At 40.6% G+C, this 21,353-nt stretch overlaps 1 protein-coding gene across 8 annotated transcripts in view; it reads right to left on the bottom strand.

Annotated features, from left to right (window-relative positions):
* Positions 1-21,353, bottom strand: part of PTK2 (protein tyrosine kinase 2) — a 377,826-nt gene that overhangs the window by 17,584 nt on the left and 338,889 nt on the right. For all 8 annotated transcript variants that reach the window (XM_045007657.1, XM_045007659.1, XM_045007653.1 and 5 more), the window contains 2 exons: positions 3,816-3,878; positions 231-270 (listed from right to left, as the gene is read on the bottom strand). In XM_045007657.1, coding sequence (XP_044863592.1) covers positions 231-270; positions 3,816-3,878 — 103 coding nt within the window. The remainder of the gene's footprint in view (positions 1-230; positions 271-3,815; positions 3,879-21,353) is intronic.

Here is a 21,353-nt window from a genome sequence, read left to right as displayed (position 1 = left end):
ATAAAATCAGCCGGAGCACCTCCCAAAACAATCAATAAGTGTTGGGGTGCTTAACCCTTCTGAAAATCATGCCAAATATTATTTAGATGCCTAACCTCAGGTATCCAGTATTGGCCTAGATTATTATTTACTACTGTGGCAACTAATGCAATTTCTGAGATTAGAAGAAATGTATCAAGGATCATGAACTTGAGTGTTCATGCTGATTATATAGTAAATTTATGGCTTACCTGGTTTACCCACAGGCTGATATATGTGCTGGTTACCAGCCTGTAAAAGAAAATTTAAGTTTAGTATTCTAATTATTACAGTTATGGTGTTCAGGATCCTCAACTGAAACATCTGTTGTTGTAACTTTAGCCATTAGAGTTATCCAATTTCTTTAAGATTTCCAGCCACAGACATTGCAAAAGTATTTCCCCTGCTCTCTCCCTCTTCCCCCCTCATCACTGTAAGGTATCACGAGACACATATTGCTTCAAACTACAATTTCAGATCACATTACTTAGGATAAAAATGTCCATTCATCTTGTGTTGTGTTGCTCACAACCACATTGGCCTTTATCTGTATTACTAATAGTTTGTCCTTGCAAGGCTGATACTGGCATTAGTCAAATAAGATGGCACATTTACCACATATTTAGTTCTCTATCCAAAGATAATTTTTAAATAAGTTGTGGCTGCTAAGAGAAAAAATGGCAGTAGAACAATTAGACGACTGCATGCCTCGGGTCTTTTCTATTGCTATAGTTTAAATCAGATTAAACAGAATTTTAGAACTTCACAGTAAAAACAGAATAAATAAAAGATACTCTACTTATTCATTTGGAAATTCTTTATATTGGATTGAAATGAGTTGCTTTGCTAATTATATTTACACAGTTTACTGTCAAGTCAGAGGGAAATCTGTTTAGTTACAACAGAACAAATGCTTTGTATGAGACTTGCAGTTGCCTTCTTGAAAAACAACATCATCTAAATACACTCATATGTTTTATGAAAGAGCTTCTGCAGATTGCGGTTTCTTTTGCAAATTAAAAATGTTGACATAGCTACAGTTCTCAGTTAAGCACAGCAATAAAACATCTCAACAGGACATTTATTTATTAAGTGAAAACCATTCTGAAACAGGCTGCATATCTATCTGGTAAAAAGACTGGAAAGAGATTTAAAGTCTCAATTGCATCAAATCTAAGGGAGCTGCAGTTTCAACACTTTAAAAAGAACTAATTCTGAGAACTGAGGGTTCACCTAAACTGGTGCAAAGACACATGAGTTCTTGCATGAACTCACCATTAGCTATGGATGAATCAAGTATAAATCACTGCAGAGAGTGCTAATTAATTCACTTGCCCAAACTAGCTGTTACTAGTGTAACCTCAGCAATCAAACTTGATTTTGGGGGGTGTGTTAGAGAACATCTGTGCTTGCAAATCTCTCTCTCTCTGAGGTACTCACATAGCCCACATTACTGTAGTAACTGAGCACCTCAGAATCTTTAAAGTATTTATACTCCCATCACCCCAGTGAGGTATGGACCTATTACCCCCATTTTAGAGATGGGAACTGAGGAATAGAGACATTAAGGGACTTGCCTAAGGTTGCACAGGAAGTCTGTGGTAAAGCAGGGAATTGAACCTGGCATTCCAGAGTCCCAGGCTAGTGTCCCAGCCAATGGATCATCCTTCCAATAGCAAAGCTAATGGGATAAGCAGCACTAGCAAAAGCAATGCAGTATTTATCCAAAAGAAGTTTTGTCAGGTCTGCCCTTATATCAGCTGCCTTATAAAAGCTCAACTTAACAAAACCAGAGGTTGCAACATTTGCAGAAATGAATTCTATGGTATTAAAATTACAGGCAGAGATGGCAATGACAGCTATATTTAAAGTTGTCTAACACTTTCCATTATAAGACCTGTTTCCAGCTGCTTAAAACTTGGCCAAATTTTAACCATGTGGTCTGAAAATTTCCATGCTGGGTCTCTGCCTCATATTTGTAGAAGTACTGAACGCTCATAACTGCAAGTGAAGCCCACTGGAGCTGCGTTCCGTGTATTCTGAAAAATCAAGCTCTAGCCGTCTCAAGCTGAGCACCAAAAATTAGTGGACACTTTTAGCTTTAATCATTTTGTGCTTCAGCTCCCCCTGCTGAAAAATGGAGATAATCTCCCCACCTCATCTTATCTGGGAATGCAGGGCTGAGTAGTGTGAGTTTAACATATAGTGCATTTCTCATTTAGGATACAAGCAGACATCCTGGGATCAAGCAGCCATGGGAGGCAAAATTTATTAAATGGGGTGGGGGGAACTGAACTTTGGTGTCCACACATCGTGGGTGAGTGCTCTAACCACTAGACTAAAAGTTACAAGGAACCATCTCTCCCGCTGCCTCCCGTTGGGGCTTAGGTGTGTGCTAGGTGACCTGGTGCCTAAACTGAGGCTGCTGTGCACATGGCAAGTGGCAGACCATGGGCACTTTACCAGCAGAAATGTAGGTGCCTACAGAGATAGGCAGCAGCTGGGCAGGGGTTTTGAGGAGCTAAATTTTGGATTTAGGTACCTGAAGTGGCAGTTAGGTGTCTTAATCCCTTTGCAGATCTGTCTCAAAGTCCCTCTCTCCTATAATATTTAAGTGATGAATGAGTACAGTGGACTCTCAGAGTTACGAACCAAACACTTCATTTGGAACCGGAAGTATGCAATCAGGCAGCAGCAGAGACACACATACACACCAAAAAGCAATAGTACAGTAATTACATTACTGTGTTAAATATAAACTAAAAATAAATAAATAAAGGGAAAGTTAAAAAAAAGATTTGACAAGGTAAAGAAACTGTTTCTGTGCTTGTTTCATTTAAATTAAAATGGTTAAAAGCAGCATATTTCTTCTCAATAGTAAAGTTTCAAACCTGTATTAAGTCAGTGTTCAGTTGTAAACTTTTGAAAGAACACCTATAATATTTTGTTCAGTTACCAATAACCTCCATTTCTGAGGTGTTCGTAACTCTGAGGTTCTATTGTACGTAACAATTTGCATTTTACAACAGCAGCTCAAACTAACGAGAAAGGCGAATTAAAGAAATATGAATTTAGAGAAACACTGATGAAGGCAATCACTAGAGAAAGGTTACAGTCAAGCAGTCCAATTAAATCATTAACACACACACACAGCACAATCCCTGACTTTCAGTGACTGTGGTACAGAGATGACAAAGGAAGTGAAACTATTTGAGACATTTTTTTTTAAAAACAACAGACATGACTTAAGTCAGTGAGTGAGAATATATCATAGCTGCAGCTGTTGTCTGGCAGTAAATGAATGAATATTGGATCTGCCCCATTTGTTTCTACTAGCTCATTTACCCCCAGAGAGATGGCTGTTGTTGCATTACTGAAGACTTATGTTACTTATGAGAAAGCTCTTCAGTTACTTAAACATCTGCATAGGTTATTTTAATCTTGCTTCCTGTTGACAGAAATCTAAGCAAAACTATCCCTATTTTTAAATAAAAGCCCTGGCTATACATCACATGTACACTGTAAAATAATCAGAGTGTATTTGCTAAAACATTCACGCATCTGTTTCAACAGCAGCACCAAGAAAAAGAACCCCAAACTGCTGTGTGAACAAATTTGCTGTTGCTGCCATTCCCGCAGAAGCTGAGCCTCTGGAAACTTTCAGACCCACGTAATTATAATGGAAACATTTAGCAAACTTTAACTTGCCTCCCATAATCAGGGCAATGTACAGTGTGTTCTACAGGGACCTAGAGAAAGAGTTGATAGATGAAAAGATACCACACATATATACTTACCGGGCCCTGGAGGCTCCCGTCCTCTCGGTCTATGCTGCCTCTGGAGAGCCGCACATCAGGTTTCTAAAGGAATGAAAAATGTGGTTTTGTATTTTGTTTATAAGAGCATTACAAATTCAAACAGCCTAGGATTAAATTCATCCTAAAGGCAAGAAAGTACTATTGAAAAATTTATACTTTGACTAATAGAGCTGTGATTTCATTGCATTCCTCACATCCCCAGTCCTTCTAACATGCTCCTGCAAGTACAGATACCGAAACTATCAGTAGCTTCTAAAGAACTGTTTTTCAGCTCCCCATTTTCTGCTAGCACATAAAAATGCTTTATATAAATATTGATAGTACCATTTCCCCAACACAACATTGGAAAACCTGCATTTTAATTCTCCCAGAGGCAGCAAAGTCGTTTTTTATTGTATTTTCTTCCTAACAGCGAAAATTTCAACCACAGGATGAGAAATGCTGCGCATTAATTCCTGTTTCCTGCTTGAGAAAGGCTTATATGTACTTGGCTCCATCTCCAAGCCTGCAAATGGGGCCAATTACTGGAGCTCTTTAAACACTGCGGTTAAGATACAGAAAGCTAATAAAGAAGCCTGGTTTCAATACCCTTCTGCTGATAGAAGCAATAAACAAATTTACCTTTCATTTGAGTTAAAACAGTTCATGGAGGGCTCTTTTTAAATGGTACAAATGAAAAGCTTTAGGGAAAAGACTTTTTTTTTTTTAACTTAATTTATCACTCCCTTCCTCACACACCCAGGTATCCACTGTATTTATACTTCTGAGACAAAAAAACATTTGGAAAGACCAACAGATAGGCAGTCCTGAAACAATGGCTACTGTTGATCCCAAGACCACAAGGTCAGCTCAGTTAGGAAATTCCTCTGATGTCATGGATAGACCAACAGAGAATGAAAGAAGATCTGTCTTCTACCTCCCTCAGCTAGGAATGTGTATGGAGGAGTCCATTTTCCACTGCACATAATGCCTACTAACTCCAGTGCAAATTACATGGGAATACAGTGGGGGTTTTTCTTATTTAGATAAATGCCGACCATGAAACACTGGATTTCACTAAAGTTATGTCATGTAGGGCTGTAAATTGTTTTGGGGTCAAACTTTTTGGAGGACAAAAATTCTGTGATTTTCATTTAAAACTACCCAGTCTCTATTCTCTGCTTATGAATGGAAATATGGGAGTGCTGTGCCCCGGAATACTCATGGTTAGACATATCTTGCTAAATGTTCCTGAAAAAAATTGAAGCTATGCTATACTGCAAAAACACACCTAATATCGGTCTTTAGAAATAGCCACCATTTGTTGGCAGCCAGTAAGAAGAGCCTGAGCTGTGGTACAGTCATACTGTCAGCATTCACTCAAGGCTTTCACAGACCATTTACTATTTGTATTAAGGTAGTGCTTAAAGGCCCCAGATGAGACCAAGACCCCTTTGTGCTAGGCACTGTACGACTACATAGAAAGACACAGTCCCTGCCTCAGCAAGACCTTACATTTTAAATAGACAAGACTGACAAAAGGTGGGAGAAAGGCAGTATTCTTCTTATTTTACGGATGGAAAACTGAAGCAGAGAGAGATTGTGTGACTTGCTCAAGGTCACCCCGGGAGTCTATGGCAAAGCTTGCAACTGAACCTAGATCTCTTGTATCTCAACCCATTGCCTTAACCACAAAAGAGCACATGTCCTTTCTGATGAAAGATTATTTTTTGCTAGTTATCTAGGTGTCCAATATACATATAAATGTGTATCTTACATAAACCATGTAATGTTTTTCATTATATTTTAAACTGAACAACACAAAAATTATCTTGCTCTATCTTAGTAAACGAATGTAACCAAAGTGCGTTACGTTACAATCGGATTTGGAGCTAGTGTTCAGAAATTGTCTTAGTTTCATTTTATTTACATTGCAAATGCTCTTAGGCAAAGCAAAAAAAATCTCAGTCACTAAAACACTGGATTGGGCAAACTTTAATGATTTTTAAGTTTCAATGAATTTATTTATTCTTCCAGGAAAGTGCCTACTAGCAGCATTCTCTCAGATAATGGTGAAATATTCTGTGTTTTTGAAGCAAAGGCAGAAGCATCATTACATATACTTGATAGAATAAAATACAACTTTCAGTGGCATTAAATAGATACGGAGAAAGGGAAAATTGATGGAATTAAGTACTTCTATTTTCTCAGCTTCAAAATACAGGCAGGGAAAAATCACTATCTTTTGATTGTGACTTGTTTTTAATATTCTGTAACTTTGCCCTTTAAATGCCAGGTTCACACAACTGTGCTGTCTGACTGACTACTATATAAAGAACAGAAATAATGTCACACAGGTACTCCAGACAGTTCAAAAGAAACCATAGAAAACTGCCTGAGGAAAAGAAAGTCTCCACATGTCCCAACATCAATCTAGACTTCTCACACATGCTCAATTGCTCATACTTGCTCCCCATCTTATTTCTATAGGCTGGATTCAGTGCCCACTGAAATCAAAAGAAAGACTCCCATTGACTGAATGGGCTTTGGATCAGAGCCTCTAATGAGCAATTCACTTCTATTGTAAACACATTTCAATTTTCATCGTCTTTAGAGATTATCTTCCTTTTGGGCTTTGCCCAAATCCATATTTCTGCAGTTCCTTCTATATTTACTCCCTTCTCCACTTCTGCCTATGTTGGTGCTTCTGTGGCCACTCCCATAACAGTAGTATCTTAGGTTTCAGAGCAGCAGCCATGTTAGTCTGTATCCGCAAAAAGAACGGGAGAACTTGTGGCACCTTTGACAGTAACAAATTTATTGGAGGATAAGTTTTCATGGGCTACAGCCCACTTCATCGGATGCATAGAATGGAACATATAGTAAGGAGATATATAGACATATACAGAGAGCATGAAAAGGCGGGAGTTGTCCTACCAACTCTAAGAGGCTAATTAATTAAGAGGAAAAAACTTCTGTAGTGATAATCCAGATAGCCCATTTCAGACAGTTTGACAAGAAGGTGTGAGAATACTCAACATGGGGAAATAGATCAATGTGTGTAATGGCTCAGCCATTCCCAGTCTCTAGTCAAGCCTAAATTTATGGTGTCTAATTTGCATATTGATTCAAGTTCAGCAGTTTCTCGTTGGAGTCTGTTGGTCACCTAATCACATCAGCCACGCCATCAGGGGCTTATTCACCTGCACATCTACCAATGTGATATATGCCATCATGTGCCAGCAATGCCCCTCTGCCATATACATTGGCCAAACTGAACAGTCTCTATGCAAAAGAATAAATGGACACAAATCTGACATCAGGAATCATAACATTAAAAAAGCAGTAGGAGAACACTTCAGCCTCTCTGGTCACTCAGTAACAGACTTAAAGGTGGCAATTTTGCAACAGAAAAGGTTCAAGAACAGACTCCAACGAGTCCATTTAATTTATATGTATCTTATTAAAAATATAACTGACTTGACGCTGTGCACACAGCCAGCCTATTTAAACGCATGTACTTACAATTGTTACCGTTATTCTCCGACCCCTGGCTCTTTCTGGTTGTCTATAACATTCCTTTATTTTATCTGGTCTTACATTAGCTCAAAAAAATTTTTTTTTATGCAGGGTCTGTCTTTTACTGTATGTTCCTACAATACCTACCACTATGGGATATCAGGAACTTTAATATTGATCTATATAAAACCAACAACATGGATAGCCCTTTGCAAAGGAGCATATTTCCCAGGGGCTAGCAGGTACTGGCCAGCAGCACATGTGAGTACTTCAGAAATGTAAGTACATACACAACAATATAAACACTTTCAGCCTCAGTCTAAGAATACAGTGCTCAATGACTAATAACAGGCACAGATGGCTTTCTAAATCCCTTGAGATAATTCCCATTCTGATTTATTCACGTGTATAGCTGTGGGTTATCAGTTCAGCAAAGTGAGAGTTCTAAAGGCAATCACATTGCAGCTTTGATCTTTCTAAGTGATAAGATTTCACTGACCCTTTTATCCCCTGGGTGCTAGCACTGGAACAATAATATGCTGCCAGAATTTTAACGGGAAAAAAAAATCCCACCTCAGTTAGCAACAATGCATGTGACACTCCCTGAATAATACTCGCCACCTATCACACACAAAAATCTACCAGTTTCATACTCTATCCATCATTCTGCACCGCCAAAGCAAATCCCTCATCCTTTCCATTCCCTACCCCATGCCCAGTACCTTTTGACTAACCATGTTCCCCTTCCCTAGAACCTTATGGAGACTTCCCTACTTGACAGTGGCAGCTGACAGGCACCGTGTGGCTGGTTGGATGGGGAGCTGATCCCCTCTGATGATTAGTTGGTCTGGAAAATATGTCCCCTTTGGTTCTTGAGTGGGCAGTGGATTTTTCCAGTGCTTTTTGGGGCAGGGCGGGGGGTGTCTCATGGCATATGGAGTTGGGAGGTAAAGGGGAGCAAAGTTCCCAAGGAAACCAGTAGGTTGCTGAGCCCCATGAAATGAACCCATCCAGCCAAGCTGGTGTGTCTTGCAGAGTCTAGTTAACACCATGATAAGGGATAGAAACATTTTATAAAAAATGAAATCTGAAGATGTTGGGGGAAATTCGTGGGATCCTAAACCATGAATTTCTCCAACATTTACCTGGGAAAGTTTATCACTTTGCACCAGTGAGTGGATTTTCAAGCCCTGATTCTCCTCATGACCCTTAATACTGACCATAGCAATAAAACCACCTTCAAATACATTTCATGTATTTCCATAATATGAAATCTCTCTCTCTTGACCAGTGGTTCTCAAACTTTTTTACTGGTGACCCCGTTCACATAGCAAGCCTCTGTGTGCGACCCCCCCTTTTAAATTAAGAACATAAGAACATAAGAACATAAGAAAGGCCGTACCGGGTCAGACCAAAGGTCCATCTAGCCCAGTATCTGTCTACCGACAGTGGCCAATGCCAGGTGCCCCTGAGGGAGTGAACCTAAAAGGCAACGATCAAGTGATCTCTCTCCTGCCATCCATCTCCATCCTCTGACGAACAGAGGCTAGGGACACCATTCTTACCCATCCTGGCTAATAGCCATTTATGGACTTAGCCACCATGAATTTATCCAGTCCCCTTTTAAACATTGTTATAGTCCTAGCCTTCACAACCTCCTCAGGTAAGGAGTTCCACAAGTTGACTGTGCGCTGCGTGAAGAAGAACTTCCTTTTATTTGTTTTAAACCTGCTGCCTATTAATTTCATTTGGTGACCCCTAGTTCTTGTATTATGGGAATAAGTAAATAACTTTTCCTTATCCACTTTCTCAACATCACTCATGATTTTATAGACCTCTATCATGTCCCCCCTTAGTCTTCTCTTTTCCAAACTGAAGAGTCCTAGCCTCTTTAATCTTTCCTCATATGGGACCCTCTCTAAACCCCTAATCATTTTAGTTGCTCTTTTCTGAACCTTTTCTAGTGCTAGAATATCTTTTTTGAGGTGAGGAGACCACATCTGTACACAGTATTCGAGATGTGGGCGTACCATGGATTTATATAAGGGCAATAATATATTCTCAGTCTTATTCTCTATCCCCTTTTTAATGATTCCTAACATCCTGTTTGCTTTTTTGACCGCCTCTGCACACTGCGTGGACATCTTCAGAGAACTATCCACGATAACTCCAAGATCTTTTTCCTGACTCGTTGTAGCTAAATTAGCCCCCATCATGTTGTATGTATAGTTGGGGTTATTTTTTCCAATGTGCATTACTTTACATTTATCCACATTAAATTTCATTTGCCATTTTGTTGCCCAATCACTTAGTTTTGTGAGATCTTTTTGAAGTTCTTCACAATCTGCTTTGGTCTTAACTATCTTGAGTAGTTTAGTATCATCTGCAAACTTTGCCACCTCACTGTTTACCCCTTTCTCCAGATCATTTATGAATAAATTGAATAGGATTGGTCCTAGGACTGACCCTTGGGGAACACCACTAGTTACCCCTCTCCATTCTGAGAATTTACCATTAATTCCTACCCTTTGTTCCCTGTCCATTAACCAGTTCTCAATCCATGAAAGGACCTTTCCTTTTATCCCATGACAGCTTAATTTACGTAAGAGCCTTTGGTGAGGGACCTTGTCAAAGGCTTTCTGGAAATCTAAGTACACTATGTCCACCGGATCCCCCTTGTCCACATGTTTGTTGACCCCTTCAAAGAACTCTAATAGATTAGTAAGACACGATTTCCCTTTACAGAAACCATGTTGACTATTGCTCAAGAGTTTATGTTTTTCTATGTGTCTGACAATTTTATTCTTTACTATTGTTTCAACTAATTTGCCCGGTACCGACGTTAGACTTACCGGTCTGTAATTGCCGGGATCACCCCTAGAGCCCTTTTTAAATATTGGCGTTACATTAGCTAACTTCCAGTCATTGGGTACCGAAGCCGATTTAAAGGACAGGTTACAAACCTTAGTTAATAGTTCCGCAACTTCACATTTGAGTTCTTTCAGAACTCTTGGGTGAATGCCATCTGGTCCCGGTGACTTGTTAATGTTGAGTTTATCAATTAATTCCAAAACCTCCTCTAGTGACACTTCAATCTGTGACAGTTCCTCAGATTTGTCACCTACAAAAGCCAGCTCAGGTTTGGGAATCTCCCTAACATCCTCAGCCGTGAAGACTGAAGCAAAGAATCCATTTAGTTTCTCCGCAATGACTTTATCATCTTTAAGCGCTCCTTTTGAATTTTGATCATCAAGGGGCCCCACTGGTTGTTTAGCAGGCTTCCTGCTTCTGATGTACTTAAAAAACATTTTGTTATTACCTTTGGAGTTTTTGGCTAGCCGTTCTTCAAACTCCTCTTTGGCTTTTCTTATTACACTCTTGCACTTAAGTTGGCAGTGTTTGTGCTCCTTTCTATTTGCCTCACTAGGATTTGACTTCCACTTTTTAAAGGAAGTCTTTTTATCTCTCATTGCTTCTTTTACATGGTTGTTAAGCCACGGTGGCTCTTTTTTAGTTCTCTTACTGTTTTTCTTAATTTGGGGTATACATTGAAGTTGGGCCTCTATTATGGTGTCTTTAAAAAGGGCCCACGCAACTTGCAGGGATTTCACTTTAGTCACTGTACCTTTTAACTTTTGTCTAACTAACCCCCTCATTTTTGTATAGTTCCCCCTTTTGAAATTAAAGGCCACAGTGTTGGGCAGTTGAGATGTTCTTCTCCTCACAGGGATGTTGAATGCTATTGTATTATGGTCACTATTTCCAAGCGGTCCTGCTATAGTTACCTCTTGGACCAGCTCCTGTGCTCCACTCAAGATTAAATCTAGAGTCGCCTCTCCCCGTGTGGGTTCCCGTACCAGCTGCTCCATGAAGCAGTCATTTAAAGTATCGAGAAATTTTATCTCGGCATTTCGTCCTGAAGTGAAATGTTCCCAGTCAATATGGGGATAATTGAAATCCCCCACTATTATTGGGTTCTTAATTTTGATAGCCTCTCTAATTTCCCTTAGCATTTCATCATCACTATTACTGTCCTGGTCAGGTGGTCGATAATAGATCCCTACTGTTATATTTTTACTAGAGCATGAAATTTCTATCCATAGAGACTCTATGGAACCTGTGGATTCGCTTAAGATTTTTACTTCATTTGAATCTACACTTTCTTTAACATATAGTGCCACTCCTCCCCCTGCACGGCCTGTTCTGTCCTTCCGATATATTTTGTACCCCGGAATGATTGTGTCCCATTGATTGCTCTCAGTCCACCAGGTTTCTGTGATGCCTATTATATCTATATCCTCCTTTATCACAAGACACTCTAGTTCACCCATCTTATTATTTAGACTTCTGGCATTTGTGTACAAGCACTTTAAAAACTTGTCCCTGTTTATTAGCCTACCTTCTTCTGATGTGCCAGATTCTTTTTTATGTGACTGTTTATCATCTGATCCAGCCCTTACATTATACTTCTCATTCCTCTGCTCCTGACTATAACCTGGAGATTCTCTATCATCAGACTCTCCCCTAAGAGAAGTCTGTGTCCGATCCACACGCTCCTCTGCAGCAGTCGGCTTTCCCCCATCTCCTAGTTTAAAAACTGCTCTACAACCTTTTTAATGTTTAGTGCCAGCAGTCTGGTTCCACTTTGGTTTAGGTGGAGCCCATCTCTCCTGTATAGGCTCCTCCCATCCCAGAAGTTTCCCCAGTTCCTAATGAATGTGAACCCCTCCTCTCTACACCATCGTCTCATCCACGCATTGAGACTCTGAAGCTCTGCCTGCCTACCTGGCCCTGCGCGTGGAACTGGGAGCATTTCTGAAAATGCCACCATAGAGGTCCTGGATTTCAGTCTCTTCCCTAGCAGCCTAAATTTGGCTTCCAGGACATCTCTCCTACCCTTCCCTATGTCATTGGTACCTACATGTACCACGACCACCGGCTCCTCCCCAGCACTACACATAAGTCTATCTAGATGCCTCGAGAGATCCGCAACCTTCGCACCAGGCAGGCAAGTCACCATACGGTTCTCCCGGTCATCACAGACCCAGCTATCTACATTTCTAATAATCGAATCTCCCATTACTAACACCTGCCTTTTCCTAGAAACTCGAGTTCCGTCCCCCGGAGAGGCAACCTCAGTGCGAGAGGTAACCCCAGCACCATCTGGAAGGAGGGTCCCAACTATGGGAAGGTTTCCCTCTGCTCCCATTGACTGCTCTACTTCCCTGAGCCCTTCTTCCTCCTCAACAGCACAGGAGCTGTCTAAGCGGAGGTGGGACAATTCTACAGTGTCCCGGAAAGCCTCATCAACATACCTCTCTGCCTCTCTCAGCTCCTCCAGTTCCGCCACCCTGGCCTCCAAAGTCCGTACATGGTCTCTGAGGGATATGGCCTCCAAAGTCCGTACATGGTCTCTGAGGGACACTTCTTTACATATTTAACACCATTATAAATGCTGGAGGCAAAGTCAGATTGGGGGGGAGGCTGACAGCTCGTGACCCCCCCCCATGTAATAACCCTCACGACCCCCTGAGGTGTCCCAACCCCCAGTTTGAGAACCCCTGATATTGACCTTTCAGACTGTGGGGCTGAGCAAAGGTTTCTTTCAATGGCAGAAGTACTGAATGTACTAAGCAAAAATGGAAGTGTAAGCAAAATATTTTGTGCTTGCTATTTTTACAGATTTCTTTAGAGCAGGAAGAAATTATATCCTTCTGGTCATAAATTCACAGTAAATCTTACAGTAAATCAGAAGCCTCCAAAAGAAAGGGGATTTCTTGTCTACGTCTAATAAAGTGTGGTGTCACATATCTGAATTCTTTTGGAAATATCAACATGGAGTTTTCAGAATGGATGCATATGATTAAGAATTGGAATATAACCTACTGTACTTACATTACTGTTACTCATTAATAAAAACATATCGGTATTTTCAGGACATGCCAACCTATAATATCTTGGTAGGATTTTCTCATGCTAAAAATTAAAACCCTATTTTAGTAGCAAGTCACATCAATTACTCTTGAGTTACCGTTCTCAGAGTCAAAGTTGGACAAGTATTAAACCATATGCATGTGGGAACTTTTATATACACAAAAAACAAACAACAAGATAAGGAAACTATGCAAGTGATTTCATCCACAGCTATTGAGAGAAGGGATTATAAAGTTCTTAATGTAGTGCTGCTCTCTCTGATGCCACAAGTGCTGAGAAACCACCAAACAGAGTGCACATGTGCATAATGAACAATTAGGCACTGTCAACACAAAACCAGAGAAGGATCCAAAGTGGGAATAAAATACAAATGGGTGAACAGATCATTTAAATGCTGTAAGAAAACATTTTACAGAAGACCAACATTGCACATGTAGCCAATCAGAGGTTCTGAATCTAGAAAATGTGTTGGCAATTATTTGGAATTTAACTGGCAAAACTATGATGTTTAACCTGAAACACACACATGTATGCACATACAGTATATTTCCTCATCCAGGGTTTTTGTATAGGGCACCCGTCACCATGATATTTACGCTTTACTAAGGTAAATGATATCTACATGGTGGAGGTTTCTTTTGGACTTCATGGAGGCTTCTGTTTGTCTCCTTTCTTTAGTTGCAGAAGGCTCTCCTTTTGGGTTAAATTTTACAGTCACACACATATATAGTCTATAATCTAGAAATGTCAAAATTCAAATTTCAAAAATCGGGAATATATTTGATAGTCGGATCCAAAAAAATCAGAATCACCAATAAAAGTCTTAAAAGAATGATTTAAAAATTATTATAACAAATGAATTAACAGATTTACTTGAAAATTCATTCTGTATTCAGAGTAAATGATGTAAGTTTGGGTTATACAAACACACAAACTATGACTCTAATCCTGCAATCCCATCCATATGGACAGACCTCTGCCAACATGGATTCCCTATGAATCAACAGGGCTCCATAAGGGCACAAGTACCAACCTACATAGATCAGAGAGAACAGTGGCCTGCATTCTTTTTGTCGGTGCTATAGAGATGAAATCGAGTGTAGCAGAGAGGGTGATTTGGTGTGCTAAAGTATTGTGACAGTAGTGAGGTAATGCTTGGAAGTTGGTATTGTGCTGATGTGAATGCTGCTTTAACTTTGGATTTCCTTGTTTTGTGCTTGTGTTGCTGAGAGAAAAATATACATGAACAAGAGTAACTAAGACTTTGTGTGTAAATAAATGCATGCAAACCAACACATGTGAGGTAGGCTGCAGTTCAGAATGAGATCTTCATTTATTTCTTGGACTATTTTAGGCATTGTCTTAATTTGGTTACTGAATTAAGCTATAGTCATATAAACCAGCAGTAATCTGATTTAAGTGGGTCCACAAAGGGGTTTTAAATTAATCAAAAAACAAATTGCATTTACACTGGTGCAACTTTGATATTTAGACATCATCATCATGTTCCTATTATGCCTCTGGTGTTTAGGACAGTGACGAAGCTTCTCCACTCCTGTGTGTTTCTGGCAAGTCTTTCAATGGTTCCCCAGCTGTGCCCCAGGTTTTTCAGCTCGGCTTACACAGCTCTTCGCCATGTTGTTTTTGGGCAGCCTCGTTTTCACTTGCCTTCAGGGTGTCCATCTTATTGCTACTCTGGTGATGGAATCAGTTTCCAGCCGAAGCACATGACTGATCCATCTCCAATACCTCCTGGCTCAGATGATGGTGCTCAGATCCTCTTGGCTGCACTGTCTCAATAGATCTTGGTTTGAGATTGTTCTGGGCCAGAAGATATGCAGGATTTCCGAGGCAGGTTGTATGGAATGAAGACAGTTTGGACATGTCACACTTTCTCATTCGCCAGCATTCTGAACTATAAAGTAGTGTTGAAAGTACGCAGCTCTGATAAATCTTAAGTTTGGTTTTGGTGCTATACTTTGATGATTTCCAGGCTGTATTTAAGCTTCTGAAGGTATTCCTGGCTTTACTGATTTTATTCCGGATGTCCTGGCTTGTTCCACTGTCCTGGCTGATGGTGCTGCCCAAGTATGTTTAGACAAGACCTTGATAAATAAAGACTCTTCACTTTTATAACCACTTTAATTTGATGATCTCACGGGACTTTACAAACAAGAAAGCCTCACAACCCCTGTGTGAGTTAGGTCAATATCCTTTTATTAGAGATGGGGAAATTAAAGTTAAGTGATGTGGTAAAAATAGGGTGACCAGATAGCAAGTGTGAAAAATTGGGACGAGGGGTGTTAGTGGTGGTAATAAGTTGTCTATATAAGACAACGCCCCTAATACTGAGACATCTGGTCACCCTAGGTAAAAATCTCACAATCAGTGAGAGACTAGAATCCAGAACTCCTATCTGGCAGACTCATGCTCTGTCCAATAGAACATCTGAATGATGAAATAAGCAAATGATAGACTTCTGCTTGTTATGCATAACATACTTAATACTGTTATCCCATCCCTAGATTGTAGTTGCCAGGGTTAGAGACTCTTTTTTTACTTGTCTGTACTACAATACAATAATACAATAGCAAGCTGTTCCTTGATTGGTGCTCCACGCACTTCTGTAATACAAAGAACTGTAGAGTAAATTTTGTCCGTTGTCCTTCAGTTCCTCAGCACTGTGAGACACTGATGTCCAAACATTTACATTTTAGTCACTTTTGTCAAAACAATCTGAAAGAAAATATCTTACTGCTAATTTAATTCCTCATAGTGCAATAAGGATGCCAGCCAAGACAGTGTGTAATATGATCTACCTACCAGCAGGTGGAGATAGGGAAAAAAACCCTGATGTCAGCTCTGTAGTAAAAGAGGTGTCCTAGCCAAATACATGACCTCCTAATTCACTTCCTGTCTCCCAGCAGGTAGAGTTTTCTGTGTCTCTGAGCTTGCAGTTTTTAACAGTTCTATCTAACCTTGCTTCTATACTGACTGAAATAGTTTTAGCTGATGGCTTCACTTGAGAGATTTGTTTATTATTTTCTTTTTTATAAGCAGGATTTCAGAATACTGAATTCAGTTAATACCAACCAGTTAATACTGACAGATGCAAACAGAATTTCTGTCTGTCAGTATTAACCAGCTTTGCATAGTAAATCAGTTTTATGAAAGCTACTTTCACAGATGATTTCTTCTCTGCCCATGCAGTAACTTACATTTTGGTGCCATTCCAATTTCTTTCCTTGTTTGCACTGTCCCTGTTAACAATAATCATAGCATAATATATTCAGTGTTAACTATCTTTGTGCTGTTGTATTTGGAGCTACAGTTTCCTGTTGCAGAAAGAACAGAAAATTCTGAGTCCATGAGCAAATCAGTCTTCTTCCTGGTAAGCAGTGGTTGCACTAGTGCCATCGCCAGCATGGTCTCTCTTCTTAATGCTCAATGTATTATAATAGGCAATTGGTAAATTTCTGTTTTCCTGAGAAACTTGATTCTCTGTGGTAGAAGCAATGCATGTTTTAAAAGCCTGGGGTATGCTGACTGCCTGTGTAAACAGACCTGATTCTGACCTCACACCCATGCAAATTGGGAATAACTTCATTAAAGTCAACTGAGTTACATTCGTTCAAAACCAGTCTAAGTAAAGACTGAAATCAGACTCTGACACATCTATTCTCTACACACAGAATAATCCTCTGAAAGTTCCCTAATTTTAGGTGCATCATGCAGAAGGAGAATTATGTTTCTGTAGAGATTTTCTGCCAAAACTCATAGTCCTAATGTTTTCTCGATGGAAAAGTATTCTTATCAGAGCATATGTAGGACTCAGCAATAGATTTGAGACAATAATGAACTCTGCTCTTCTCTATGAGAAGAAAGAGGAGCCACAGATGGGAAATGCTGGTGAAGAGACAAGTGATTTCTCACCAGACCACAAAGAATGTTCAGACCAAACCTCACACTGAATCTGATCTTGCACCTTTACACATGCAAGACTCTTGTGACATCTTCAGGAGATATGCACTGGTAAAGTCTGCAGATTGGGCCTATTGTGAGGACAGCTGAAGACATCATATAAGACACACTGAAAGCAATCTTTTTGGCCAGTGAGACAGAATTCAAATGAAAGGTGAGAGCATCTAAAAACAAATTTCTCCTGATGGATGTTAGGCAGTCTGGATTTAACAGGGAAGTTCATAAAAAAAAAAAAGTAGATACAAAGGAAGCCTTTAACCGTCTTCATATCTATGACTATGGTCCATTAGAAACATGTGCTAGTAACCTGTTTTCCACCATAATTTCCCCAGGAATAAACCTGGTGAATGAAATCTCATTTTCAAGAACTGCCTGGTTGTTAATTAAACAGTTTCCTTCGACAACATACTGTGGATTCAAATATATTATGCTAATAAAATGTTAGCTTGTAATACCTAGCAATATATAAATCTCCATTAAATCTGTAACCGGCATCAAAACAAAACAAAACCCTTGAAGTCTCTCATCAGAATACTTACAAAGAAAAAATAGGCAGGAGATGAGCCAAAGGTAAGGGGAGCATCCTTTCCCCCATCATTTGCTCAAGAAAAACAAAAATAATCATCCAAGATGAGATTTTGGTATTTTGCGTATGACTCTCCATTTCCGCCTTTTGTATCCCTCAAAGAGTTCACATCAGGCCAATCCACCCTTCTGAGGAATGTACAATATAGCTGCTCCCAGAGCTTGTCAACACTACTTCTAATTTTGCTGGAGTGTGTCACCTGAGTGAGAGTGGTGGAAAATGAAGGCTGATAAAGCCAGAATGAAATTTAACAAATTCCTCCAAGCTGATGCTGAAGCTATATTACCAGCTAAGAGAACCTTCCTATCAGTCTTCATTGACGTTGCCAAAACCCACCCCATGGAACTATCCGGAGTGGTACACTCTATCTATTCTGAGTATCTACATCCTGTATTTGAACTGAGTACCTAGAGCTGCAAAGAACTATCATTCTACTTCACTGAAAAGATCATGCACATTTGGGAAGGCTTCCCAAAAATTTCAATCTGCCCTGTCTGCAGCCCATAGTTTGCTTGCATTCCTTAAGTTCAGTACATTCACTCATCAAGAAGTTCTGGATACCCTAAAGGAGTCTTGACCCAAGACTTCTGAATCCTATCCAAACCCTTCCTGGCTTGAAAGAGAGAGTCATGAGCAACTGGTGCCACTCATTACCAAAATAGCCAACACCTCATTCAGGGAAGGACCCTTCTCTTCCTTCTTCAAACACGCAAAAGTCCAACAACACCAAAGAAACCCACCCTGGATACATAAATTCTAACCAAATACCTCAAAGTGTCAAAGCTTCTTTTCCTGAGCAAGCTGATAAGAGAAGTTAGTCAAAAACCATCTTCAACCTTATCTAACTGAAACTAATATCCTGGGTCTGGCACAATCTGGATTCAGGCCAGGACATGGAATTGTATTGATTTACTGGTACCGATGGATGACCTGCTGCCAATAGACAGAAGGCAGACATCCATTCTTATTCTCCTGGACTTCTCTGCAATATCTGATCCAGTTTACAATAAGACAGCTGTCTTGCCTGAAAGAGGTTACAAGGGTCGAAGGTAATACACTAAAATGATTTAAGTCCTTCTTGGAGAGATGCACCCAAAGAGTAGTGATGAGACACTGCACGTCTACTATGTTGCCTCATGTGGAGTCCCACAAGTTTCACTTGTCTCTCCAACCCTATTCAACACCTGCATTCAGCCACTAGTTGAACTGGTCAGATGACATGGATTCAAGTGCCTGTAATATGAACATGACACGCTCTACCTATTCTTTACCACATACAACCATAGTGCTATCACCAGTAATTGGATGAGATCAGCTCATGGATAAAGAATAGCTGGTTGAAACTGAATCCAAGCAAGACAGAGGTGATGCAGGTAGGCAGAGGAAAGCATTCTGAGGCGTTTGCAGCCACTGTGAAATCTTCTTTGGTAGCGGGTCTATACCTGCAATTGGTCAATCAGTCTGTAGCTAAACTCTCACATTCTTCCCTGATGCTAAACTCTCACATAGGAACATTGATAAGCAATGCTTTCTACCATATCCAGTTGGCTAGGAAACTCCATACCACCTTGGCAAATGATGACCTGTCCTCAGTTATTCAAGCTGTTGTCAGTTCTGAGCTGCACTACAGCAAGGTGATACACATGAGATGGTTGAGTTCGGGATTCTGATAAAAGGAGAGCAGCAAAATACAGACCCTGGACTTCAGAAAAAGCAGACTTAGACTCCCTTAGGGAACTGATGGGGAGGATCCCCTGGGAGGCTAATATGAAGGGAAAGGAGTCCAGGAGAGCTGGCTGTATTTTAAAGAAGCCTTATTGAGGGCACAGGAACAAACCATCACAATGTGCAGAAAGAATACCAAATATGGCAGGTGACCAGCTTGGCTTAATAGTGAAATCTTTGGTGAGTTTAAACTCAAAAAAGGAAGCTTACAAGAAGTGGAAATTTATTGCTAGAGCATGCAGGGTGTAATCAAGAAGGCTAAGGCACAATTGGAGTTGCAGCTAGCAAGGAATGTGAAGGATAACAAGAAGGGTTTCTACAGGTATGTTAGCAACAAGAAGGTGGTCAGGGAAAGTGTGGGCACCTTACTGAATGGAGGAGGCAACATAGTGACAGATGATGTGGAAAAAGCTTAAGTTCTCAATGCTTTTTTTGCCTCGGTCTTCACAGACAAAGGCAGCTCCCAGATTGCTGCACTGGGCAACACAGCATGGGGAATAGGTGAGCAGCCCTCAGTGGTGAAAGAACAGGTTAAGGACTACTTAGAAAAGCTGGATGTGCACAAGTCCATGGGTCCAGATCTAATGCAGCCAAGGGTGCTGAGGGAGTTGGCTGATGTGATTGCAGAGCCATTGGCCATTATCTTTGAAAATTCGTGGCGATCAGTGGAGGTCCCGGACAATTGGAAAAAGGCAAATATAGTGCCCATCTTTTAAAAAGGGAAAAAAGAGAACCTGAAGAACTACAGACTGGTCAGCCTTACTTCAGTTCCCGGCAAAATCATGGAGCAGGTCATCAAGGAATCCATTTTGAAGCACTTGGAGGAGAGGAAGGTGATCAGGAACAGTCAACATGGATTCACCAAGGGCAAGTCATGGGCAACCTGCCTGCCTTCTATGATGAGATAACTGGCTCTGTGGATATGGGGAAAGCGGTGGATGTGATAGATCTTGACTTTAGCAAAACTTCTGATACCGTCTCCCACAGTATTCTTGCCAGCAAGTTAAAAATGTATGGATTGGATGAATGGACTATAAGGTGGATAGAAAGCTGGCTAGATTGTCGGTCTCAACGGGTAGTGATCAACAGCAAAATGTCTACTTGGCAGCCGGTATCAAGTGGAGTGCCTCAGGGGTCGGTTTTGTTCAACATCCTTATTAATGATCTGATTGGATTAATTGCACCCTTAGCAAGTTTGCAGATGACACTAAGCTTGGGGGAGAGGTAGATACGATGGAGGGTAGGGATAGAGTCCAGAGTAATCTAGACAAATTGGAGGATTGGGCCAAAAGAAATCTGATGAGGCTCAACAAGTACAAGTGCAGAGTCCTGCATTTAGGAAGGAAGAATCCCATGTACCACTACAGGCTGGGGACCGACTGGCTAAGCAGCAGTTCTACAGAAAAGGACCTAGGGATTACAGTGGACGAGAAGCTGGATATGAGTCAGCAGCGTGCCTTTGTTGCTAAGAAGGCCAATGGCATATTGGGCTGTATTAGTAGGAGCATTACCAGCAGATCGAGGGAAGTGATTATTCCCTTCTATTCAGCACAGGTGAGGCCACACCTGGAGTACTGCGTCCAGTTTTGGTCCCCCCCACTACAGAAGGGATGTGGACAAATTGGAGAGAGTCCAGCGGAGGGCAATGAAATGATTAGGGGGCTGGGGCACATGACTTACGAGGAGAGGCTGAGGGAACTGGGGTTATTTAGTCTGCAGAAGAGAAGAGTGAGGGGGGATTTGATAGCAGTCTTCAATTACTTGAAGGGGGATCCGAAAGAGGATGGAGTTGG

The sequence above is a fragment of the Mauremys mutica genome, chromosome 2 (assembly GCF_020497125.1).
Source record: "Mauremys mutica isolate MM-2020 ecotype Southern chromosome 2, ASM2049712v1, whole genome shotgun sequence".
Classification (NCBI taxonomy): Eukaryota; Metazoa; Chordata; order Testudines; family Geoemydidae; genus Mauremys; species Mauremys mutica.
This window is presented reverse-complemented; position numbering and strand designations above follow the sequence as displayed.